Source organism: Danio aesculapii, chromosome 10, assembly GCF_903798145.1.
Source record: "Danio aesculapii chromosome 10, fDanAes4.1, whole genome shotgun sequence".
Taxonomy (NCBI): Eukaryota; Metazoa; Chordata; class Actinopteri; order Cypriniformes; family Danionidae; genus Danio; species Danio aesculapii.
Genome location: NC_079444.1, coordinates 17,668,337 through 17,692,876, shown reverse-complemented (window position 1 = coordinate 17,692,876; position 24,540 = coordinate 17,668,337). Strand labels below are relative to the sequence as shown.

The following is a 24,540-nucleotide window of genomic DNA, read 5'->3' as shown; positions in this document are numbered from 1 at the left end:
TCAAGAAATTGTGAGGATCTTGCTTCTTTTTTCATTATTAACAAATATAATATTATGATTTACAACAGAAGTGCCATATGACTTCAGGTTAAGCCAAGTATGTTTTGTGCCACAGGTGCATATGAGAACCAGACTGTGTTCGAGAAATTGGACTTTGGCTGGCAGCTCTAGTGAAACTTCCCCAATGAGATGAAGAAGAGGATTCCTGAGCACATGCTCCAGTAAATGGGGTCTAGCAACGCCCTTGGTGAGTCTCCTACTGCTGCTCTACTCCAGTCTGCAAAAGACAAAGACAGCACCAACAGAGCCCTACCTGCTGGCTGAGCTCCAACAATGCACAAGCTGTTCTCCAGAAATTCTCAAATAAATCTTTAATGATGCTCTTATGAGTCTCCCTTTTTTGCCTTTTGTGGTTCCATTATCTACAATCTATGCCCACCTCCACCCCATCCTCTTGGAAGGACATCCATCCATGCACCCATCCATCTGTTTTTGAAGGATATTCCTGACCATCAGTTTTCAGTCATTGCTGAGGTATGTGGTTCCTATTTTTCTCCACATGATGCACTCCAGTCTGAAGAAGACAAAGACAGGACTAACTTAGCTCTAAGTGCTTGCTGAGCCCCGCCAATGCACAAGATGTTCTCCAGTGTTCTTCAGAAAAATCTCCATCGATGCTGTTGTGAGTTTCCTTCTTTTGCATGTTTGGCGTCAATTACCTGAAAAGAAACACCTGCCACAGACAAGACTTCTATCTATCTAAGCCCACCTCCACCCCATCCTCTTGGAAGGACATCTATTTATCCACCCATCCAGGAAATACCTAACCTGACTGTAAGTTTCAAGTCATTGTTGAGGTGTGATTCCTATTTCTCTATATGCCCCAGCCTAATCTGCAAAAGACAAAAACAAGACTAATGGCCCATTTCCACTTAGTGTTACAGTATGGTTGGGTATGTTTTATGGCCATTTCCACTGTCAAAAGGTACCAAAAAGCAAACCACTTTTTGGGTACCCTTTAGGAAGGGTACCTAGCATGGCAAAAGAGTACCAAAAGGTGGAGCTAGACGCGCAGCTGAGCGCTATTGGTTTCCAGAGAAGAGTTACTAGCTCGTGCACAAGCCAGGAAAATGAAAACAAAGGAAGCGCCATTTTTAAATACACAGCCGATACAATACATCGCAATACTATATACATATTATAACGAGCCATGGTTGAGCCAAGCTCAAACAAACCTTGTTGTCGTCTTGATGAACAGCCACAAAGTCAAGAAAAACAAAATCTGCCGTGTCCTGTTGTTGTGATACGAGGCCGTCTAAAAACGTGAGCGGTTTAACTTTCTCCAGAGAGCTAACATGTGCTCGCTGCGTGTCTATATTTGAAATAACGAACTTCTTGAGCTGATGATAATAACGTGCGCATGATTATTGAAGTGCTTCTGACATCCTTTCAGAAACAGACAAACACCAGAGTGATGTGCAAAAAAAAAAGGAGCAAATGATTCTAACATTGGTAATCTTTTCAGAATCAGAATCAGAATCGGTTTTATTGCCAAGTGTGCTTCACACACACAAGGAATTTGTTTTGGCTACAGAAGCTTCCAGTGTACATAAAGTGACAAGTGACAACACAAAATAATCTGAAAAAATAAAATAATAATAATAAAAAATGATGAACATTAAACAGATGCGGTTAGTGAAGAAACCTGGATGTTGAGTTGTATGTACAGATTGTTATAAATATACAGGTTATAAGGTGCTGTGTACAAGTGCGAATGTAGAAAGTATTGCATTGTATATTGATATAAGGTGCTGTGTACAAGTGCGTATGAGAAAGTATTGCACATATTTATTGCACAGTAGGGGAATATTTAACTGTTCATAAGGTAGACAGCCTGAGGAAAGAAACTTTTCCTGTGTCTGGCTGTTTTTGTGCTCGGTGCTCTGAAGCGCCGACCAGACGGTAACAGTTCGAACAGGTAGTGTGCTGGGTGTGAGGCGTCCAGAGTGATTTTGCGAGCCCTTTTACTCACTCTGGAAGAGTACAGTTCTTGAAGTGTAGGAAGGGTAGTGCCAGTGATTCGTTCAGCAGTCCGGACTATTCGCTGTAGTCTACGGAGGTCAGTTTTGGCAGCTGAGCCGAACCAGACGGTGATTGAAGTGCAGAGGATGGATTGGATGACAGCTGAGTAGAACTGTACGAGCAGCTCCTGTGGCAGGTTGAACTTCCTCAGCTGACGAAGGAAGTACAGTCTCTGCTGGGCTTTCTTCACAATAGAGTCTATATGAGTGTCCCACTTCAGATCCTGAGAGATGGTGGTGCCCAGGAACCTGAATGACTCTACTGCAGCCACAGTGCTGTTCATGATGGTGAGTGGGGGGAGTGCAGGGGGGTTTCTCCTGAAGTCCACTATCATCTCCACTGTTTTGAGCGTGTTCAGCTCCAGGTTGTTGTATCTGCACCATAACGCCAGCCGCTCCACCTCCTGTCTGTATGCAGACTCGTCACCGTTCTGGATGAGGCCGATAACAGTAGTGTCTGCAAACTTAATGAGTTTGATGGAGGGGTCTTTTGCAGTGCAGTCGTTGGTGTACAGGGAGAAGAGCAGTGGAGAAAGAACACATCCCTGGGGTGCACCAGTGCTGATGGTGCGGCTGTCGGATGTGATTTTGCCCATTCTGACTAGCTGCTGTCTATCTGTCAGAAAGCTGGTGATCCATTGACAGACAGAGCTAGGAACAGAGAGCTGGGCCAGTTTGTACTCAAGCAGTGATGGGACGATGGTGTTAAAGGCAGAACTGAAGTCCACAAACAGAATCCTTGCGTAGTTCCCTGGTTTGTCCAGATGTTGTAGGGTATAATGCAGTCCCATGTTGACTGCATCATCCACAGACCGGTTTGCTCTATAGGCGAACTGCAGGGGGTCCAGCAGGGGTCCAGTGATGTCCTTCAGATATGCTAGCACCAGTCTTTCGAATGACTTCATGGCCACAGATGTTAAGGCCACAGGTCTGTAGTCATTGAGTCCTGTGATCTTTGGCTTCTTTGGGATTGGGATGATGGTGGAGCGCTTAAAGCAGGATGGAACTTTGCGCTGTTCCAGTGATCTATTGAAGATATGGGAGAAAATGGGAGCCAGCTGGTCAGCGCAGGTTCTCAGACAGGCTGGTGAGACACCATCTGGCCCTGGTGCTTTCCTTCTCTTCTGTTTACTGAAGATCTGACGCACATTTTCCTCACTGATCTGAAGAGCAGGGGGGAGAGGAAGATGGCTGGAGGTGTTGATGGCTGTGTAGGGCGATGGTCCGGGCTGTGTTGATGTGGTGTTGATGGCTGTGTAGGGAGATGGTCCGGGCTGTGTTGATGTGGTATTGATGGCCGTGTAGGGCGATGGTCCGGGCTGTGTTGATGTGGTGTTGATGGCTGTGTAGGGAGATGGTCCGGGCGGGTGTGAGGTGTCTGGTCATAGGTGTCAAACCTACAGTAGAACATATTCAGCTCGTTTGCAATATGTTTATTGCTGTCGATACTGGGGGACGGTGTCTTGTAATTAGTGAAATCTTTTAAGCCTCTCCACACTGATGCAGGGTCGTTAGCTGAAAACTGGTTTTGCAGCTTTTTGGCATAGCTTTTCTTAGCCACACCAATCTCCTTTGTCAATGTGTTCCTGGCCCGATTGTACAGGATCCTGTCACCACTCCTGTAAGCATCCTCTTTGGCCTGACGAAGCTGTCTGAGTTTTGGTGTGAACCATGGTTTATCATTGTTAAATGACAAGTAGGTCCTGGTAGGGATGCATAACTCCTCACAGAAACTGATGTATGATGTTACAGTCTCTGTGAGCTCGTCCAGATCTGTGGCTGCAGCTTCAAAAACATCCCAGTCAGTGCATTCAAAACAGGCTTGTAAGACCTGCTCTGTGTCGTTGGTCCATCTCTTGACAGTCCTTAATACTGGCTTAGTAGTTTTAAGTTTTTGCCTGTAAGTTGGTATAAGATGAACCAGGCAGTGATCGGAGAGTCCTAGAGCTGTTCTGGCGACGGAGCGATATGCATCCTTTATTGTGGTGTAGCAATGGTCCAAAATTTTATTGCCTCTGGTGGGGCATGTAATGTGCTGTTTGAATTTAGGCAGCTCATGTGTGAGTTTTGCCTGATTAAAGTCCCCAAGTATGATAAAAGCAGAGTCCGGGTGTTGTTGTTCTGTCTCTGTGATCAGATCAGCCAGCTGTTGCAGCGCAGTACTCACGTGTGCTTGCGGTGGAATGTAAACACAGACGAGAATGAACGAGGAAAACTCTCTTGGTGAATAAAACGGCTTACAGTTAATGAAAAGCACTTCCACATCAGGACAGCACATCTTCTTTAACACAGTTACATCCATGCACCACCTTCTGTTGATGTAAAAGCATGTCCCACCACCGCGCGTTTTGCCCGTTGACTCCGTATCGCGATCTGCTCTGTACAGCTGAAAGTCCGGTAGGTTTAATGCGCTGTCCGGAATGGCTTCGTTTAGCCAGGTTTCCGTGAAACACAGGACAGCAGAGTTGTTAAAGTTCTTGTTTTTGCATGTGAGCAGAAGTAGTTCGTCCATTTTGTTAGGAAGAGAGCGGAGATTCGCCAGGTGAATGCTGGGCAGCGCCGTTCTGAAGCCGCGCTGTCTTAGCCTGACGAGCGCGCCGGCTCGCTTCCCACGCTTGCGCGTCTTGTAGCGTTTCCACAATGCGGCTGCTCCGCCGACTACAATGTTCCGCAAAACGCCACAAAAATCAAAATCAAGATTTTGGACATCTTCTTGGACACTTTTAATGCTTCCAAACAGTTTTCTGCATTTATAAATCGCTCATGTCTTGAGGTTGTTCACTATGATGCGATTTATCTTCTATGTGTGATTTGATTGGACAGGAATCACAGGACTGATTTTTCTAAACCTCATAGACAAGAAAAAAAAGTAGTGGAGTAAAAGTACAGATACAGCACAAAAATGTACTCAAGGGAAAGTTAAAGTACACATTTTGAAAACTACTTATTAAATACAATTCCTGAGAGAAACTACTCAATTACAGTAGTTTGAGTATTTGTAATTAGTTACTTTACACAGTTAGTGTTGCTACACTGCTGTGAGGATGTTTTTTTGGTGTGTGGCTCAGTGTGTCAAACCGTGTGGTAAAGGCCAGACAGAGTTTAGACTTCAGAGCAAGTGATATGGCTGCTAGTGTGTATTACAAAACAACCTGTTTCTTTATTTCAGAAGTGCTACGATTAGGGATTAATGTATTGTATGGATATGTACGTATTACAATCTTTTCACTGTATCTTTAAAAGAGAGAAAATGTTCTATAAATGATGAAAAGTACCCAGATGTTCATTAAAAATGAATAGAAACTGCAGTGGCCATATCAAATCAAGAGCATTTGTTTACCATAGCAAGAGGAAAGCCAAACACTGAGCAATTTATTTTTGTTTATTCTTTTCCCACGTTATTTTATGGTTTGTATGAAAAAATTGTGATGTATGATTGTGGCAATATATTTATTTATTTTGGTGCCAAGAATCTATGTACTTCCTCCGGGTGATCCGGTTTGCCCCACAGTCCAAAGACATGCGTTATAGGTGAATTGATTAAGCTAAATTGGCCATAGTGTAAACGTGTGAATGCAAGAGTGTATGGGTGTTTCCCAGTGTTGGGTTGTGGCTGGAACGGCTTCCGCTGCATAAAACATATGCTGAATAAGTTGGCGGTTCATTCCGCTGTGGCGACCCCTGATTAATAAAGGGACTAAGCCAAAAAGAAAATGTATGAATGAAATGTATGTAAAGTGTGCTATACCCAGATAGCATACGAATGTGGGCCACTTTAGGCAGTTATGCGGCACTGGTAGTATTCCTTCGGCCAAGACAAAATGAACGTGAGCCTGAAGTGGCCCACCTGTACAATGGCAAAAGGGGGCCAAAGTTTCAAATTCAAATATGGGCCATTTAAGGCAAAGATTTGGCACTTTTGGCAAAATGTAATCTGAATGTGAGCCTAATGTGGCCCATGTGGAAAATGGTAAATTTAGCCCAAATTATGAAGGACAAATGTGGGCCACAGTTGGCAAAAATGTGGCATAGTCATTTAGGGGTAATCTGGGTCTAAACCTAAAGTGGCTCATATGTGTAGGTGCAAATGTGGCCCAGTTAACAGTAAACTCTGGCTAATGCATCCGTTAGCCTATAGTGGTCCGGAGAAGATATGGAAAATGGGGCCCAGTTATCTTAAAACATATGTGGCCCAGTTTTGGCAAATATTCGGCACAGTAAGCTATGGCTAATGTGGATTTGAGCCTATAGTGGCCCAGAGAAGATATGGCAAATGTGGCCCAGTTATCTTAAAACATATGTGGACCACATAGACTAAAGTCACCATCATGGAGAAAAGTGTTTGCTTTAGTTGGGCTCACAGCCCTGAACCTCTTATTATCAATTTTCTTTTGGGCTGACACAAAAAAACAATAAATTAAGTGAGGCACAACCTGTGATGAAATAATATAATTCACTGAAGTTAACCAATGTTTATTCCATTAACTGTTGCTGTTCCTTTGCTGCGTGATTAATTAAGGAGGAAATAAATTGCTTTGCACATTGAGGAAGGCTTTGAGCCTAAACATTTGTCTTTTCCCAGCAATGGATTTAAAATAAAACAAAACATGAAGTGCAAATCAAATTAAGCAATTTAATAGATTGATGCACCAAAATCTAAGATAAAGTCACGGAAGAGTATGGTACAAGCAGCAATGTTTAGTACCCTCCCATAAATAGTGTTTAAAGAAATGAGCAATAGAGTTTTTCTTCTTTTGCCACGTCCTGTTAGATTATTTTACACTTTTCTAAAAACATGTAATTTATGGTTGTTTATTAGAATGTATTTGGTGCCAAGAATGCAATATCAAGCGATATTAACAAATGAAAACTATATGAAAAATATGTAACAACTCGGTTCATACGCTTTGTTGTGGGCAAGTGAATGACGCTCATAATACTAGTAAACAAAAATACAATAAAAGGGATTAGCTGCTTTACAATGTTTAAACAGCAGAGGGGGTCAGAGCCTTCACAAAACATTCAATTGTCTTTTAACAGTCAGTGATTTTCACAGCTGAACAGTGTTAATGTAATTGGTAATTTCATTGAATGGCTGAAGGTCTATAAAATACACTTACCTCCAGCAGTTTGCATGCTTGGATTTGTGGGTCGTTTATGGGGCTTTGTAACCATAAGCAGTCAGTGTTAGGTTTTGTTGTTTGGTTTAATTAAGCCATGGATCAAGGGTGGAAAAGGTGAGTTTATCCAGTTGCACTGTTTGTGTTAGTGATGGTGAAATGACGCTTTCTGAACCAGTGAAGCGCTTGACTCAATTGTATCGGAAAAATCATTTGTTACTCGAAACTTTTTAAATCAGAGCTCGATGAGGACCTCTTCTGGTTAAAGTGTGGGAAAGGACTGTGTTGCAATGTTACATGTTCACAACTGATGAACTCATTCATGTAGTAATAGGGTATATTACAGTACACCACAGATGACTGTAGTAAAATCCAAGGTATTCAAACGTACTGACATCTTCTTCCAATTAGTCATTCACCCAGCCACTCGTTCCAAGTGGGGATCGAACCCTCGATTCCTGCATGGGAGGCGAATGCACTAAGGAGGAGGCTATGTGAGTGAAGTTTTCGGGCTGCGTTCGCCAGCTGGCTTCCGTTAAACACTATACTACGATATGCAGTGGTTTTCTTTAAAGATAGTTGTAAAAAATATGCTAATACACTTTAGTATGATTCAAAACCTTTTTACTATAAATAACTATTGTATTTTAGTTTAATTACTGGTGTGTGTGTGGGAGAGGTGCAGTGCTTTGAAACAGTAGAAATGTATGTAATCGACGCCTAATCTCTTGCTATACACTTTACTAACCCATGAGGGTGTTTAAACCGTTGAATCAAAATTCGAAGCAGTCACATGGGTATAGGCGAACATGAAGCTTCGGACGTCACTGATCACGTGATTTATGGCAAAACAAATCAAGCTCCGGCACACTGCTTCACTGAGAGATGTATTGTTTTTTTGATACATGCTTCGAAGCCTCGGCACACGACGTCACATCACTAGTTTTTGTTCTGCAAATATTGAGTTCTTAAATGATTAATGTAATGATGCTATCTCTTTCTACTTGTAGGTTACCCTTGTTAGTAGTCTTCCTGCTGTTTTGGAAGAATGCTCCTGGTTATGCATGTAAGTAGTTGATGATTGTATGTTTTCTGTTCTATCACAAGTGCACTTATCTTTTAGGAACTTTTTTAGTTTGTGGATTTAAGACATTTGAAGACCCTTAAAGTGATTAATTCACAAACTAAAATGTTAACTAACTTTTTTTTTTTTTTTTTTTTTTTTTTTTTTCTAGATTCAACTTATCGAAATGCTGGCCAATGGTGGAGTCAGCCATCTGACACCGCTTTCTTGCCTATTGCGGTCCAGTCTTCTGTGCCAGAAGCCCCTGTGACAGGGGTTTTGCTTGAAGAAGTGGTCTCTAGTTTGCCAAAAAACACACCCAAGTTTAATCTACTTCAGGTTGTTAAAGGTGATGTTTCCAGCAGTTCTGACTCGACACCCCAAGCTCTACCTCCAAATACCCCCTCTTCAGCTTCTCTGCCTGTGGATCAATCTGGTATTGGTGGTTTAGTGTCACTTCAGGGTTTGTCTGGATCCACCACAAGTGGTTCTGGACCAATTGTTTTTGCACAAGGGGTAAGTGGCAGCTTCCCTTCCAAGACTGGAGTTTCTAGCCAGTCCACTAATGACCAGAGCTCCCCGAGTCTGTCTAGTTCAGTTTCTCAAGGTGCCACCTATGGCGTAATTACCCAGGCTCAAGGTACAAGTCAGTTTGTTCCAGGGTCTTCATCCCCATATGCAACCATATCATTGCCCAAATATGTTACTAGTCGGTTGATGACTGGACCAAGCACAAAGCAGTTTACCTCTGTCTATGGCACCCCGACGGGATCCTCTGCTCCTTTCATTTTGCAAGAACTACTGCAGGGTCAAGATTCAACAAGCCAGGTTGTTTCGGTACCTTCAACCCCATATGTAGCTGTATCATTGCCCCAAAGTGTTACTAGTCAGCTGACCCCTGTGCCAAGTTCAAAGCAGGTCACCTCTGTCTATACCACCCCGACAGGATCCTCTGCCCCTTTCACTCTGCAAGGACTACTCCAGGGTAAAGGTTCAACAAGCCAGGTGGTTTCAGTACCTTCAACCCCATATGTATCTGTAACATTGCCCCAAGTTGTTACTAGTCAATTGACCCCTGTGCCAAGTTTAAAGCAGGTCACCTCTTTTTATACCACCCAGACAGGATCTTCTGCCCCTTTGACTTTGCAAGAACTACTGCAGGGTCAAGATTCAACAAGCCAGGTTGTTTCGGGATCTTCAACCCCATATGTATCTGTAACATTGCCCCAAGTTGTTACTAGTCAATTGACCCCTGTGCCAAGTTCAAAGCAGGTCACCTCTGTCTATACCACCCAGACAGGATCCTCTGCCCCTTTCACTCTGCAAGGACTACTCCAGGGTAAAGGTTCAACAAGCCAGGTGGTTTCAGTACCTTCAACCCCATATGTATCTGTAACATTGCCCCAAGTTGTTACTAGTCAATTGACCCCTGTGCCAAGTTTAAAGCAGGTCACCTCTTTTTATACCACCCAGACAGGATCCTCTGCCCCTTTCACTTTGCAAGAACTACTCCAGGGTCAAGATTCAACAAGCCAGGTTGTTTCAGTACCTTCAACCCCATACATATCTGTATCATTGCCCCAAGTTGTTACTAGTCAGTCAGCTGTGCCAAGTTCAAAGCAGGTCACCTCTGTTTATACCACCCAGACAGGATCCTCTGCCCCTTTCACTTTGCAAGAACTACTCCAGGGTCAAGATTCAACAAGCCAGGTTGTTTCAGTACCTTCAACCCCATACGTATCTGTATCCCTGCCCCAAATTGTTACTAGTCAGTCAGCTGTGCCGAGTTTAAAGAAGATTACTGCAGTCTATGACTCTCAGACAGGTTCCTCTGCTCCTTACACTTTGCAAGGAAGCACCACATATGGTGGACTAATCCAGGCTCAAAATGCCAAAGATTCGTCTTCTACGGGATCTTCATCCTCTGTCCTCCAGACCTCAACTGGTGACCTTTCTCATCCTTCAAGCAGCTTTTCTACCCTAAGACGTTACTACTCTGTCAAGGGTTAGGAAACCGTTAAACTGCCATATGAAGCAATGTTCCTAAACTGATTTCCAATAAAATTTTGAAGTAAAGTTTCCTAGGCATGAATGAATTTTATTTTTGGAGGGATGTTTTAGTTGTTGCCAGTATGTAGCAAACTGACTATTCATAGAAATCCACTAAATTGTATGTAGTTTAGCAAGTGACTCTTGATTTGGACCTAAAGGTTTAATGGTAAACAAGTGTGACAGTTGTCACTACAGAATTTTTTTCTTTTTCCTCTCCTCCCTCTCACCCGTCCTTTAACCTCAGTCCTGGACTTGGGTAAAATATTTGGTTTCTGTGTTAATTACTTGCATTAAATTACACAAAAGGGTGAAACAAGTAGTTAACTACTTTTGATTCCAAAAACTGCTTGTGCCTACAATTTACAGAGAGCATGCTTTTGCGGTACTTTTTCCACCATTCAAAATAGTGTATTAATAACTATAGGTGCTGTAAATGACAAATACTGAATATAAGAGAACATAATTAAGGTTGTCCCATAGAGAATCATGTGTGTTCTGTTTCAAAAACCTGCTATTTTTAAAACTTAATCACTGAACCTATTTCCTGATTACTCATGACCTAATTCTCACTGAATTGTTAATCCATTTATGTTCTAGTAAATTTGAGAGACAGTTCCTTTAAAATAATATAAATGTTAAAAAAAAGTGTAAAGCTTTAGTCACACAAGAAGGGGTATGATTAAACCAGTTTTAAACAAAATTAAACATATTAAAAAAAAAAAAAAAACCAAGTGATTGGTCTGTTTTAAATTAGAACCGTCCTGTTTTAATCTTCGATTGGACTTGCAAAATCATGTGATGCAATTTCGAAGGTCAAGTGTGACTAGCTTTAATTGGTTAACGCGATTTCAGTTAGTATACCATGATTGTCAACGTTGTTATATACGTTGCATTAGGCAATTTGTAATATGAATTTGTCATGAAAATTGTCACTGGTATCACATTTCTTCTGGATAAAAGTGTTAGCAAACACAAGCTATAACATACTCTGCCACCGTTGTGTTTGTTTGTGCCTGCCTTTAATCTACACCTCTCTAAACACATACCTGTGTTTCGTGCATGACATCATTTACATACTTGTTTTTTTAGTTGTTTACAGTACATGTGAGCAACAACAAAGCCATTTTAAAATCTTCTACTTTCATTTGTAGGCATTTTCGCTCATAAAAATGTTTTTGATGTCAGGTAAACACACAGGCAAAAAAAAGCATTAAAAGTTTCCCATTTTTGGCTGAAAACGACACGTAAACGGCCCACCAAACGGCACTACTAGCCCTTTGTTTGTTGTGAATATGCACCCTCTAGCAGTGAAAATGACATACTGTGCTGTTAAATAGAAGAATGAATGAATTCGGTTCAATTCTGTCCAGTATGTATATAAAACATCACTTGTTCTAGAAATTGTGAGGATTTTGCTTCTTTTTTTATTATTAACAAATATAATATTATGATTTGCAACAGAAGTGCCATATGACTTCAGGTTAAGCCAAGTATGTTTTGTGCCACAGGTGCATATGAGAACCAGACTGTGTTCGAGAAATTGCACATTGGCTGGCAGCTCTAGTGAAACTTCCCCAATGAGATGAAGAAAAGGATTCCTCAGCACGTGCCCCAGTAAATGGGGTCTAGCCGTGCCCTTGGTGAGTCTCCTGCTGCTGCTCCACTCCAAACTGCAAAAGACAAAGACAGCACCAACAGAGCTTCACCTGCTGGTTGTGCTCCAGCAATGCACAAGCTGTTCTCCAAAAAATTTCAAATAAATCTTCAATGATGCTCTTGTGAGTCTCCCTTTTTTGCCTTTTGTGGTTCCATTACCTACAATCTATGCCCACCTCCACCCCATCCTCTTGGAAGGACATCCATCCATCCATCCATGCACCCATCCATCTGTTTTTAAAGGATATTCCAGACCATCAGATTCCAATCATTGCTGAGGTATGTGATTCCTAGAAGTCTGTAGAAGACGAGGACTAACAGAGCTCTAAGTGCTTGCTGAGCCCCACCAATGCACAAGATGCTCTCCAGTGTTCTTCAGATAAATCTTCATCGATGCTGTTGTAAGTGTCCTTCTTTTGCGTGTTGTGTGTCCATTACCTGAAAAAAAATGTGGTTGGGTATGCTTTTATGGACGTTTCCACTGTCAAAAAGGTACCAAAAAGTGAACCGTACCACTTTTTGGGTACCCGTTAGGAAGGGTAGCTAGCACAGCAAAAGGGTACCAAAAGGTGGAGCTAGACGCGCAGCCAAGCGCTATTGGTTTCCAGAAAAGCGTTATTAGCTGATGCGCAAGCCAGGAAAATGAAAACAAAGGAAACGCCATTTTTAAATACACAGCCGATACATTACATCGCAATACTATATACATATAACCAGCCTTGGTTGAGCCGAGCTCAAACAAACCTTGTGGTCGTCTTGATTAACAGCTACAAAGTCAAGAACAAAATCTGTCATGTCCTTTTGTTGTGATACGAGGCCGTCTAAAAGGGCAAGCTGTTTCACTATCTCCAGAGAGCTGGTGCGCTCACTGCGTGTCTATATTTTCAATTCAATTACATTCTAAATGTGGCCGGGCAGTGGGGATTTTTAGAATGACATGTAATTATACAACTTTACAAACATAACAATAAACCAACTACGCCACCCTGATAATAAAATAAAATAAAATAAAATAAAATAAAATAAAATAAAATAAAATAAAATAAAATAAAATAAAAAAAATAGAAAAAGGACCAGAGACCCAAAATTTTAGCAAAGGCTACTCAGGTTCGGTGTGACAGAGGCCTAGACTCAGAATCAGTGCAAGGTAACAATCTTTATTTTTGCAACACCATCAAATGGACACAATTAAAACGGTTCAATACTCAGTTTCAGTGGGCTTCTAAGACTCGTAGGCTGCCGGTTCTCCACCTCTCCAGAGTCCCCGCTGCTACCTATTCATAGCACTGCAACACCCATGAGAATTGACACTACTACAAAAAAAAAAAACACCCATTGTGGACGACTCCAATTCAGCAAACCCTCCACCATCATACGAGTAATGGAAACGGAAAGTTATATGGGACTCCGCTCTGGAAGGAGAAGGAACAGAGCATCAATACCAAAAACTGGAGAACACACACACACACACACACACACACACACACACACACACACACACAATTAAAAGGGCACCATTCACTCTTAATAAGTGTCCTTACAGCATCTAGATGGACAACAGTCAGTTCGATTACAACACAGAAAACACACACAAACCAAAAATAAACTCACAATGTCATAGAAACAAGCGAGCAGTTTAAATGTAAATAAATACTTTTTGCTCACTAGCTCCCAAGCTAGCTCTACAGTACGAGCGTGGGAAGCAGCATTTACATTTACATTTACATTTAGTCATTTAGCAGACGCTTTATCCAAAGCGACTTACAAATGAGGACAAGGAAGCAGTTTACACAACTATAAGAGCAGCAGTGAACAAGTGCTATAGACAAGTTTCAGGTGTGTAAAGTCTAAGAAGCAAAGCGTTAGTAATGTTTTTTTTTTTTTTTTTTTGTGAGAGAGAGAGAGAGAGAGAGAGGGCACAGTTAGTGGTATAGCCAGAGAGGCAGTTAAGATTAGGAAGGAAAGTGGAGACTAAACAGTTGAGTTTTTAGTCGTTTCTTGAAGACAGCAAGTGACTCTGCTGTTCTGATGCAGTTAGGGAGTTCATTCCACCAACTGGGCAGGTTGAATGTGAGAGTTCGGGAAAGTGATTTCTTCCCTCTTAGGGATGGAACAACGAGGCGACGTTCATTCACAGAACGCAAGTTTCTGGAGGGCACATATATCTGCAGAAGTGAGAGCAGATACGAAGGAGCAAAGCCAGAGGTCGCTTTGTAAGCAAACATCAGAGCTTTGAATTTGATGCGAGCAGCAACTGGCAGCCAATGCAAACGGGTGAGTAGCGGAGTGACATGTGCTCTTTTGGGTTCATCAAAGACCACTCGTGCTGCTGCGTTCTGAAGCAGCTGAAGAGGTTTGATAGAATTAGCTGGAAGCCCGGCTAGTAGAGAGTTGCAATAGTCCAGTTTGGAGAGAACAAGAGCTTGAACAATGAGTTGAGCTGTATGTTCAGATAGGAAGGGTCGGACCTTTCTGATGTTATAGAGTGCGAATCTGCAAGATCGAGCAGTTCTAGAAATGTGATCAGAGAAGTTTAGTTGGTCATCAATCGTTACTCCAAGGCTTTTTACCATTTTGGATGCAGTGATGGTTGCTCCATCCATCTGGATTGAAAAGTTATGGTGTAGAGTCGGGATGGCAGAAACTTCAAGCATTTCCGTTTTCGCGAGGTTAAGCTGAAGATGATGATCTTTCATCCAGTGTGAAATGTCTGACAGGCAGGCTGAAATGCGAGCTGGAACCGAGGGATCATCAGGGTGAAAAGAGAGGTATAGCTGGGTTTCATCAGCATAGCAGTGGTAGGAAAATCCATGTTTCTGGATGACTGTTCCTAAAGATGCCGTGTAGATAGAGAAGAGAAGTGGCCCAAGAACAGAGCCCTGAGGTACCCCAGTGTTTAGATGCTGTAGGTTGGACACCTCTCCCCTCCACGACACCCTGAATGACCTGTCCGAGAGGTAAGAACTGAACCATTGAATAACAGTGCCTGCGACGCCCAGTGACTCCAGCGTAGATAGCAGGATCTGGTGGTTTACAGTGTCAAAAGCAGCTGATAAATCCAGCAAGATGAGGACAGATGATTTAGAGTCTGCTTTAGCCAGTCTGAGATCCTCCACGACCGAGAGCAGGGCAGTCTCAGTTGAGTGGCCTTTCTTAAAGCCAGATTGCTTGTTGTCCATGAGGTTGTTTTTAGTAAGAAAGCCCAGGACCTGATTGAACACTACTTTCTCCAAAATCTTGGCCATGAATGGAAGCAGGGATACCGGTCGGTAGTTTTCAAGTAGCGTTTGATCCAGGTTGGGTTTCTTTAGCAGTGGGGTTACCCTAGCCTGCTTAAATGAAGTAGGGAATAGACCAGAGTCAAGAGATGTGTTAATTATGTGAGTCAGTGTTGGTATGACTGCAGGAGAAATGGCTTGCAAGAGATGAGAGGGAATGGGATCAAGCGGACAGGTGGTTGCATGGCTTGATAGCACGAGATTGGACACCTCAGACTCAGAGAGCTGGGAAAAAGAGGTGAGTGTGTGTAGTGTTGGTGGTGTATCTTGTGTGTTTGTTGTAGGTGCAGCAAATTGAGTACTGATTTTTGCAGTTTTGGTGCAAAAGAATGTAGCAAAGTCATCAGTAGTGAGTGTGGAGCATGCGGGTGGAGGAGGAGGATAGAGGAGGGAGGAAAATGTTTCAAAGCAAGCGAGGATTGGTGGCACTGTTGACTTTCTGACTGAAGTATGTCTGCTTTGCAGAAGTAACCTCAGCCGAGAAAGAAGACAGAAGAGTTTGGTATGTTATGAGCTGTTCAAGATTTTTAGTTTTTCGCCAAATTCTCTCAGCAGCCCGAAGTTTTGAGCGATGCTCACGGAGAACATCAGAGAGCCAGGGTGCAGGAGGACTGGCCTGGGCTGGCCTGGAATTAAGAGGACATAGTCTGTCTAGACATGATGCTAGCGTGGAGCAGAGTGTATCAGTGGCACTGTTCGTGTCAAGTGCAGAGAGTTTGCAAGATGGAGGCAGAGAGTTTGAAACAATGGTGGATAGTCTATTGGGTGAGAGAGAGCGTCAACAAGGTATACATTTACATACACTGAACCATGATGTCGGGTGCATCTTATTAAACATGAGCAAACCACAAACAGAATCACAACAGAATATAAAACTACTAAACAAATATTAACAAGAAAAGAAATGAACATAACACTGCACCAAAAGGCTCAACTAAAGAGAAACTCACTTCTTGTTGGCCCTGCAGTGTTTTACTACAGTAAAGTGTTGTGAATTGTAGTATAATATACCCAATATTGGCAAAAAAAAAAACTACAGCACTGGGTAATTTGTTTATATTACACTTGTTGTGTTTCCATAGCAACTATAGTATTACCACAACAGAGTAATTGAAGTACTTTACTATAGTACTGTTCAAAACACTGTACATGCCAATATAAGTGTTCAGGGGCCCTGTGGAACTGCTTCTCCTCAAAATGAAGAGGGCGACAGGGAAAATGTCCTCCACAATCCCATCAACAATGTGGAAGACAGCAGAGACTAGTTCACTTTATTGTAGTTGCCATGATAAAATGGTATTGACAGTGAGATTTATTTGAAGAGTGAATAGTACAGTAGGCTAAAATACCTTATCAAGTGTTTCCCTATTTTCTATCAGAGTTACATTTCTGCTTGCATTAGTAATATTCAAATATTTTATTTATTTTTTTAGTTTGGTGCTCCTTTTGGAAGTTTAATAAATGTTTTTAAATATAAAACTATTCTCTGTGTCTTTAAGTGTTTGAAGCTGGAAATATCTCACGATACAGCCAAAAATGTTATGGTTTATTAGATAAAAAATTTAATATGAAAGTCTATTTTAGTATTTTGGTCATTGTTAATAAATTGTGAACTAATATAAATCATATCAAAAAGCACAAAAAGAATAAGGAACACAAAGCACAAATTATGAGTCTGCAAATAATCTCACTGAGCAAGCGGTGTACTGAGAGCGTGCAAGAAAATTTGTGCGTGAGAAAAGGAATGTAATAAAGGAAATCGGTGCATGAGCAAAGAGATTCACTCCCTCGTATTACATGAATGTGCTCTTGACTTGTAACACTGCGCTCACGACATTTGTCAGTGAAATAACACCATAGCGGAGCTCATGGAATTTTTTGAGACTCGGGTGAACAGTTCGCGCGGCGCCGCATTTGATTTAAGTTGAATATAAAACACTGAAGAGATTTTGTATGAAACAGGTACGTCTGTACAGACATCTTTATGATCTGTCCATGTGTGATCATAAGGAGAAGCAGATGACCAATAATTCTTAGCTAGAAATTGCAAAAAAGCAGTGGGAAAGAAGAAAAGCTTTTGTAAAAGTTTGTTAAAAAAAAAAAAAAAGAGCCCCCCACAAAAATCTTTAGTGATATTGATTATATGACCAAATTCCGGAAACGTTCTACTTCTCTTTTCATTTGTCTGATTTTACTATCTGTTTGTTTTGACCGCCCCCTGCCATTTAAAAAAATACCTCAATGGCGTAAAGTATAAAAGCCTCGTCCGTTTCGTGAGGTGCGCGATGTGGCACCAGGTGAAAGTATAAATTCGCATTAAGATGTTTGTTGGTTTGTTTTTTCTGTAGTTCAATGGTGCATCTAATCTGTCTTCAGTACTGTTCAATTTGAATACATTTATTTTACCACAAAATTTGTGATTTTGCATTTTCTCTTTATGTGTGTTTTGATTTTGCAATATCAAATAAAATTTAAATACTTAATGGTCTTAAAAAGTCTTAAATTTGACATTATGATATCTGCAGAAACCCTGAAAAATTACATTCTGTACCTCTAAATAGAATATATTCTGTTCAGTATGTGTATAAAACATTACTCGTTTCAGAAATTGTGATCTTGCTGCTTTTTTATTAACAAATATAATATTAGCATTTGCAACAGAAGGCAATAGGATTTGCACCTAATATTGGTGGGGACAAGTGAAAAAAAATAAAAAAAAATAAATAAATAAATATATATATATATATATATATATATATATATATATATATATATATATATATATATATATATATATATATATATATATATGAAGTCAGAATTATTGGCCCCCCTTTGATTTTTTTTTCTTTTTTAAATATTTCCCAAATATGTTTAACAGAGCAAGGACATTTTCACAGTATGTCTGATAATATTTTTTTCTTCTGGAGAAAGTCTTATTTGTTTTGTTTCAGCTAGAATAAAAGCAGTTTTCAATTTTTAAAAGCCATTTTAAGGTCAAAATTATTAGCCCCTTTAAACTGTTTTTTTTTTCCAATAGTCTACAGAACAAACCATCGTTATACAATGACTAGCCTAATTACTCTAACCTGCCAAGTTAACCAAATTAAACTAGTTAAGCCTTTAAATGTTACTTTACCCTGTGTAGAAGTGTCTTGAAAAATATCTAGTAAAATATTATTTGCTGTCATCATGGAAAAGATAAAATAAATCAGTTATTAGAAATGAGTTATTAAAACTATTATGTTTAGAAATATGTTGAAAAAAATATTCTCTCTGTTAAACAGAAATTGGGGAAAAAATAAACAGGGGGTTTATAATTGAGGGGTGCTAATAATCTTTATATATATATGTGTGTGTGTGTGTGTGTGTGTGTATATATATATAAATATATATATAAATATATATATATATATATATATATATATATATATATATATATATATATATATATATATATATATATATATATATCATTGTGCAATTTATTAATTCTGGTGGTTTTATTATTATCTTGAGTTTTTCTTTTTATTCAAATGGAATTATTCTGAGGAAAGTTGAGGGTACTGGCCAGTTTGTTATTTGCCTATAGGCTTCAGTTTTTGATTTAAAACAAGTTTTAACAGATTTAAGAAATAAAAATAAAGACTTTTGTTATATATTTTCTGTTGTACATTTGTTTGCTGCCAAAACAATAAAATACATCTGTCTGAACAATTCATATACTTTCTATTTTTAAGAACAGTTAAAAATACTGATTAATTTTAGTAACACTACAATAACCACTATACAATTTATGTGTATGTGGTATTATGCTGTGAATAGTAGCACTATTTACACTGTAAGCAGTTTCCAGTTAGTTACCGCTACTGCTCGGCCAGCTAGTCACTGTAATGGTTTAGTTGCAGTATTTAACTGCCAACTATAATTGTGCAAGTCTTTTGCTCTCAATCCTATAAATTTTCTGCTTCATAATTTTGTCAATTTGCAAAAACTGAATTACGTACAGGCGAAGCGGTGGCGCAGTAGGTAGTGCTGTCACCTCACAGCAAGAAGGCCTCTGGTTCGAGCCTCAGCTGGGTCAGTTGGCCTTTCTGTGTGGAGTTTGCATGTTCTCCCCGCATTTGTGTGGGTTTTGTCCGGGTGCTCTGGTTTTCCCCACGTCCAAAGACATGCGGTACAGGTGAATTGGGTAGGCTAAATTGTCCGCAGTGTATGAGTGTGAATGAGTGTGTGTGTGGATGTTTCGCAAAGATGGGTTGCAGCTGGAAGGGCATCCGCTGCATAAAACATATGCTGGATAAGTTGGCGGTTTATTCCGCTGTGGCGACCCCAGATAATTAAAGGGACTAAGCCGAAAAGAAAATGAATGAATGAATGAATGAATTACATACATTGAGGAAGGCTTTGAGCCTAAATGTTTGTTTCTTTTCCCAACAGTGAATTTTAAATAAAATTAAATAAGAAGACTGCTCTCATCAATGTGAATCACAATTTCGTAAATTAATCAATTTAATAGAATAACGCACCATAATATACGTATGATAAAGTACCGCATGATGCAAATGGAATTGTTTTAAAACCCTCCCATAAATTGTGTTTATAGAATGAGCTTTTCTTCTTTTGCCATGTACTGTTAGATTGTTTTACACTTTTCTAAAAATGTGTACTTTATGGTTGTTTATTGGAATGAATTGGAGCCAAGAATGCACTATGCAATATCAAGTGATATTTAGTGAATGAAAATGTATTAAATAAATGAATGACGTTCATAAAACAATCTAGCTAAACTGATACATTTGGCAATAAAAAATAAACTGTAGATATTAAAACAATTTATTTATTAACTCATTACCCCTGATGAATAAATGGACTAAGTCGGAAGAAAAACAATGAATGAATAAACTCATTATTTGTACATAAACAAGCTGCGATTAGCTGCTTTGCAATGTTTAAACAGCAGAGGGGGTCAGAGCCTTCACAAATCATTCATTAGTTATCTTTTAACAGCCAGTGATTTTCACAGGTGAACCGTGTTTCATGTAATTAGTGCTTTAATTGAATGGCTGAAGGCCTATAAAATACACTTACCTCTAGTAGTTTCCATACTTGGGTTTGTGGGTTCTGTATGGGGGTTTGGAACCATAAGCAGTCAGGGTTTGGATTTGTTGGTTGATTTTATTAGGCCATGGCTCAAGGGTGGAAAAGGTGAGTTTGTCCAGTTACACTGTTTGTATTTTGTGCTGCAAATGTGGTGTAAAACATTTAATATAATGTATCTTTCAAATTGGAGGTTCCCCTTGTTGGTAGTCTTCCTGCTTTTTTGGAAGAATGCTGATGGATATTTATGTAAGTAGCTGATTTTGTTTTTCTTCCGTCAAATTTATTTATTTTTTTCCATATTTCGGTAGTGCTTTCACAATGTAGCTTGTGTTAAAGCAGCTTCACATGGATGCTTGTTGTAAATTGAAACCGTGTCAGTCCAGCTTTAAGAGTTTAAATTCTGTGTAGTTTAATTTTCACGGCTGAAAGCCCAAATGCGGAAGAGCAAATAAAATTATATATAAATTAACATTTTATATTGTGAATATACAAGGCACTTGTGGTAGTTCAAGTATTAATCTGCTTGGTTCTACAGTCATGTAAAGAACTTCATGTGCATGCATATACACCATGACTAAGTCCATCACTTGATCTAATGTGACTGTTTTAGAAATGTGTACAAGGCACAATTCATCTCTTTTTCAGCTTGCTTATTTTTGTTCTCTAGATTCAACTTCTCCAAATGCTGACCAATGGTGGGGTCAGCCATCTGACAACGCTTTCTTGCCTCTTGTGATCCAGTCTTCTGTGCCAGAAGCCCCTGTGACTGGGGTTCTGCTTGAAGAAGTGGTCTCTAGTTTGCCAAAAAACAGACCCAAGTTTAATCTACTTCAGGTTGTTAAAGGTGGCGTTTCCAGCAATTCTGACTCCATACCCCAAGCTCTAACTCCAGATACATCCTCTTCAGCTTCTCTGCCTGTGGCTCAATCTGGTATGAGTGGTTTAGTGTCTCTTCAGGGCTCATCTGGATCCACCACTGCATTTACTAGTGGTTCTGGACAAATTGTATTTGCACAAGGGAAACCTGACAGCTTTTCTTCCAACGCTGCAGTTTCTGGCCAGTCTGCTTATGACCAGAGCTCCCCTAGTCTGTCTAATTCAGCGTCTCCAGGTACCACCTATGGTGTAATTACTCAGGCTCAAGGTACAAGTCAGTTTGCTCTAGGGTCTTCCCCATATGCAACCATATCATCGCCCAAATATGTTAGCCAGTTGACAACTGGACCAAGTTCAAAGCCATTTATGTCGGTGTATGGCACCAAGACTTTATCCTCTGCTCCTTTCACCTTGCAAGGAAGTGCCACATACGGTGGACCAATTCAAACGCAAGAGACCACAAGTCAGTTTGTTTCAGGATCTACATCCCCGTATGTAGCTATATCCTTGCCCCAAGATGTTCCTAGTCAGTCAGCTGTGCCAAGTTCAAAGCAGATAACCTCTGTCTATAGCACCCAGACAGGATCCTCTGCCCCTTTCACTCTGCAGAGATTAGTCCAAGCTCCAGATACAAGCACTGTTTCAGGATCTTTAACCCCATCTGTAGCCGTATCATTGTCCCAAGGTGTTCCTAGCCAGTCAGCTGTTCCAAGTTCAAAGAAGACCATTACCTCAGTCTATAGAACTCAAACAGGTTCCTCTGCTCCTTACACTTTCCAAGAAAGCACCACATATGGTGGACTGATCCAGGCTCAAGATGCAAGCCAGTTTGTTTCGGGATCTTCAACCCCATATGTAGCTTTGTCCATGCCCCAAGGTGTTACTAGTCAATCAGCTGTGCCAAGTTCAAAGCAGATAACCTCTGTCTATAGCACTCAAACTGGGTCCTCCACTCCTTTCACTCTGCAAGAACTACTCCAGGGTCAAGATTCAACAAGCCAGGTTGTCTCTGTATCTTCAACCCCCAATGTAGCTGTATCATTGCCCCAAGTTTTTACAAGTCAGTCGACTACTGTGCCAAGTTCTAAGAAGCCAATTACCTCTGTTTATAGCACCAAGGCAGGATCCTCTGCTCCTTTTACTTTGCAGAGGTTAGTCCAGGCTCCAGATGCAACAAGCAAGGTTGTTTCAGGACCTTTAACCCCATCTGTAGACCTATCATTTATCCAAGGTGTTCCTAGTCAGTCCGCGGTACAAAGTTCAAACCTACTCCAGGGTCAAGGTTCAACAAGCAAGGTGGTTTCAGTATCTTCAACCCCTTATGTCTCTGTATCATTGCCCCAAGTTGTTACCAGTCAATCAGCTGTGCCAAGTTCAAAGCAGATTACCTCTATCTATGACACACAGACAGGATTATCTGCTCCTTTCACTTTGCAAGGAGGCACCACATACAGTGGACTAATCCAGGCTCAAGATTCAGCAAGCCAGGTTGTTTCAGGATCTTCATCCCCATATGTAGCTGTATCATTGCCCCAAGTTGTTACTAGCCAGTCGACTACTGTGCCAAGTTCAAAGAAGCCAATTGCTTCTGTCTTTGGCACTCAGACTGGGTCTTCTCCTTTCACTTTGCAAGGACTGCTCCAGGGCCAAGAATCAACAAGCAAGGTGGTTTCAGGATCTTCAGCCCCATCTATAGCTGTATCACTGACCCAAGGTGTTACCAGCCAATCAGCTGTACCAAGTTCAGAGCAGATTACCACTCTCTATAGCACTCAAACCGGATCCTCTGCTCCTTTCACTTTCCAAGAAGGCACCACTTATGGTGGACTGATCCAGGCTTCAGATACAACAAGCCAGTTTGTTTCAGGGTCTTCAACCCCTTATGTATCTGTGTCCTTGCCCCAAGGTGTTACTAGTCAATCAGCTGTGCCAAGTTCAAAGCAGATAACCTCTGTCTATAGCACTCAGACAGGATTATCTGCTCCTTTCACTTTGCAAGGAGGCACCACATACAGTGGACTAATCCAGGCTCAAGATTCAGCAAGCCAGGTTGTTTCAGGATCTTCATCCCCATATGTAGCTGTATCATTGCCCCAAGTTCTTACTAGCCAGTCGACTACTGTGCCAAGTTCAAAGAAGCCAATTGCCTCTGTCTATGACACACAGACTGGGTCTTCTGCTCCCTTCACTTTGCAAGGACTACTCCAGGGTCAAGAATCAACAAGCAAGGTTGTTTCAGTTTCTTCCCCATATGTAGCCGTATCACGGCCCCAAAGTATTACCAGTCAGACAACTCTGCCGAGTTCAAAGCAGATTACCACCGTTTATGGCACTCAGACTGGCTCTTCTGCTCCCTTCACTTTGCAAGGACCACTCCAGGGTCAAGCTTCAACACGCCAGGTTGTTTCAGGGTCTTCAACCCCATATGTAGCTGTATCATTGCCCCAAAGTGTTATTAGCCAGTCAATGAGCATGCCAAGTTCGAAGCAGGTAACTTCTGTCTATAGCACCCAGACAGGATCCTCTCCCACTTTGAATTTGCAAGGACTACTCCAGCCTCAAGATTCCACAGATCAGTTTTCTACAGGATCTTCATCCATCCTTCAGACCTCAACCACCGACACTTCTAATCCTTCCAACAGCTTTTCCACCTTAAGACGTTACTACTCTGTCAAGGGCTAGGAGACAGTTAAACTGCCATGTTTCAATGTCTGTTTGCTACTGCTTTTCAATAAAATTAAGTTAAATTTACAAGGTATGAATTCAGTTTTCTTTTTTGGTGGGTCTTGGATGTTAAAGTTGTCAGTATGCGGTGCGTTCATTTGACTTCTGGGCTTTTTTTTTTTTTTTTTTTTTTTTTTTTTTTATAAAAATAAAACCTGTTGAGGTCAAACATCTAGTAATAAAGAATTTGTTAGATATAATAAAGGGTGGTTATAACTAATCATTAAAAAGGTGCGTATACATGCCACTTATGATGTCCAATGTTTTTCAATAAAGAAAAGCCACTTGTAACTTTTTTTTTTTTTTTTCTTCCCTCATGTGAATCCCTTATTTAGTGTCATGATGTACTTGAATCAGGGTAATCCATTTGTTCATGTTTTAAAAAAAAAAAAAAAAATAAAAGCTACAGTATAAATTAACCAGGTTCAGTGTGTATATTATGGTTGTGAAAGTTGTTCCATACATTGCATCAGACATTTTATTGAAATTTTTTAAATCTTGTCACTGGTGTTACATATGTTCCCCTCACTTTTAGAGTCAGACCTTTTAAAAATAGGTGAAACTTTTGCATCTCATTCAGCTGGACC

The 24,540-nt window shown here is 40.6% G+C and overlaps 2 protein-coding genes across 2 annotated transcripts; both read left to right on the top strand.

The window, feature by feature from the left end:
- The first annotated feature begins 7,250 nt into the window (after positions 1-7,250).
- LOC130236533 (mucin-17-like) lies at positions 7,251-10,340 on the top strand. Its single transcript, XM_056467256.1, has 3 exons — positions 7,251-7,318; positions 8,212-8,267; positions 8,437-10,340. The coding sequence occupies exons 1-3, from the start codon at positions 7,299-7,301 to the stop codon at positions 10,272-10,274; spliced, it is 1,914 nt and encodes a 637-aa protein (XP_056323231.1). The 5' UTR covers positions 7,251-7,298; the 3' UTR covers positions 10,275-10,340.
- Positions 10,341-21,286: 10,946 nt separating this feature from the next.
- LOC130236477 (uncharacterized) lies at positions 21,287-23,983 on the top strand. Its single transcript, XM_056467194.1, has one exon. The coding sequence runs from the start codon at positions 21,287-21,289 to the stop codon at positions 23,909-23,911; it is 2,625 nt and encodes an 874-aa protein (XP_056323169.1). The 3' UTR covers positions 23,912-23,983.
- Positions 23,984-24,540: the final 557 nt, after the last annotated feature.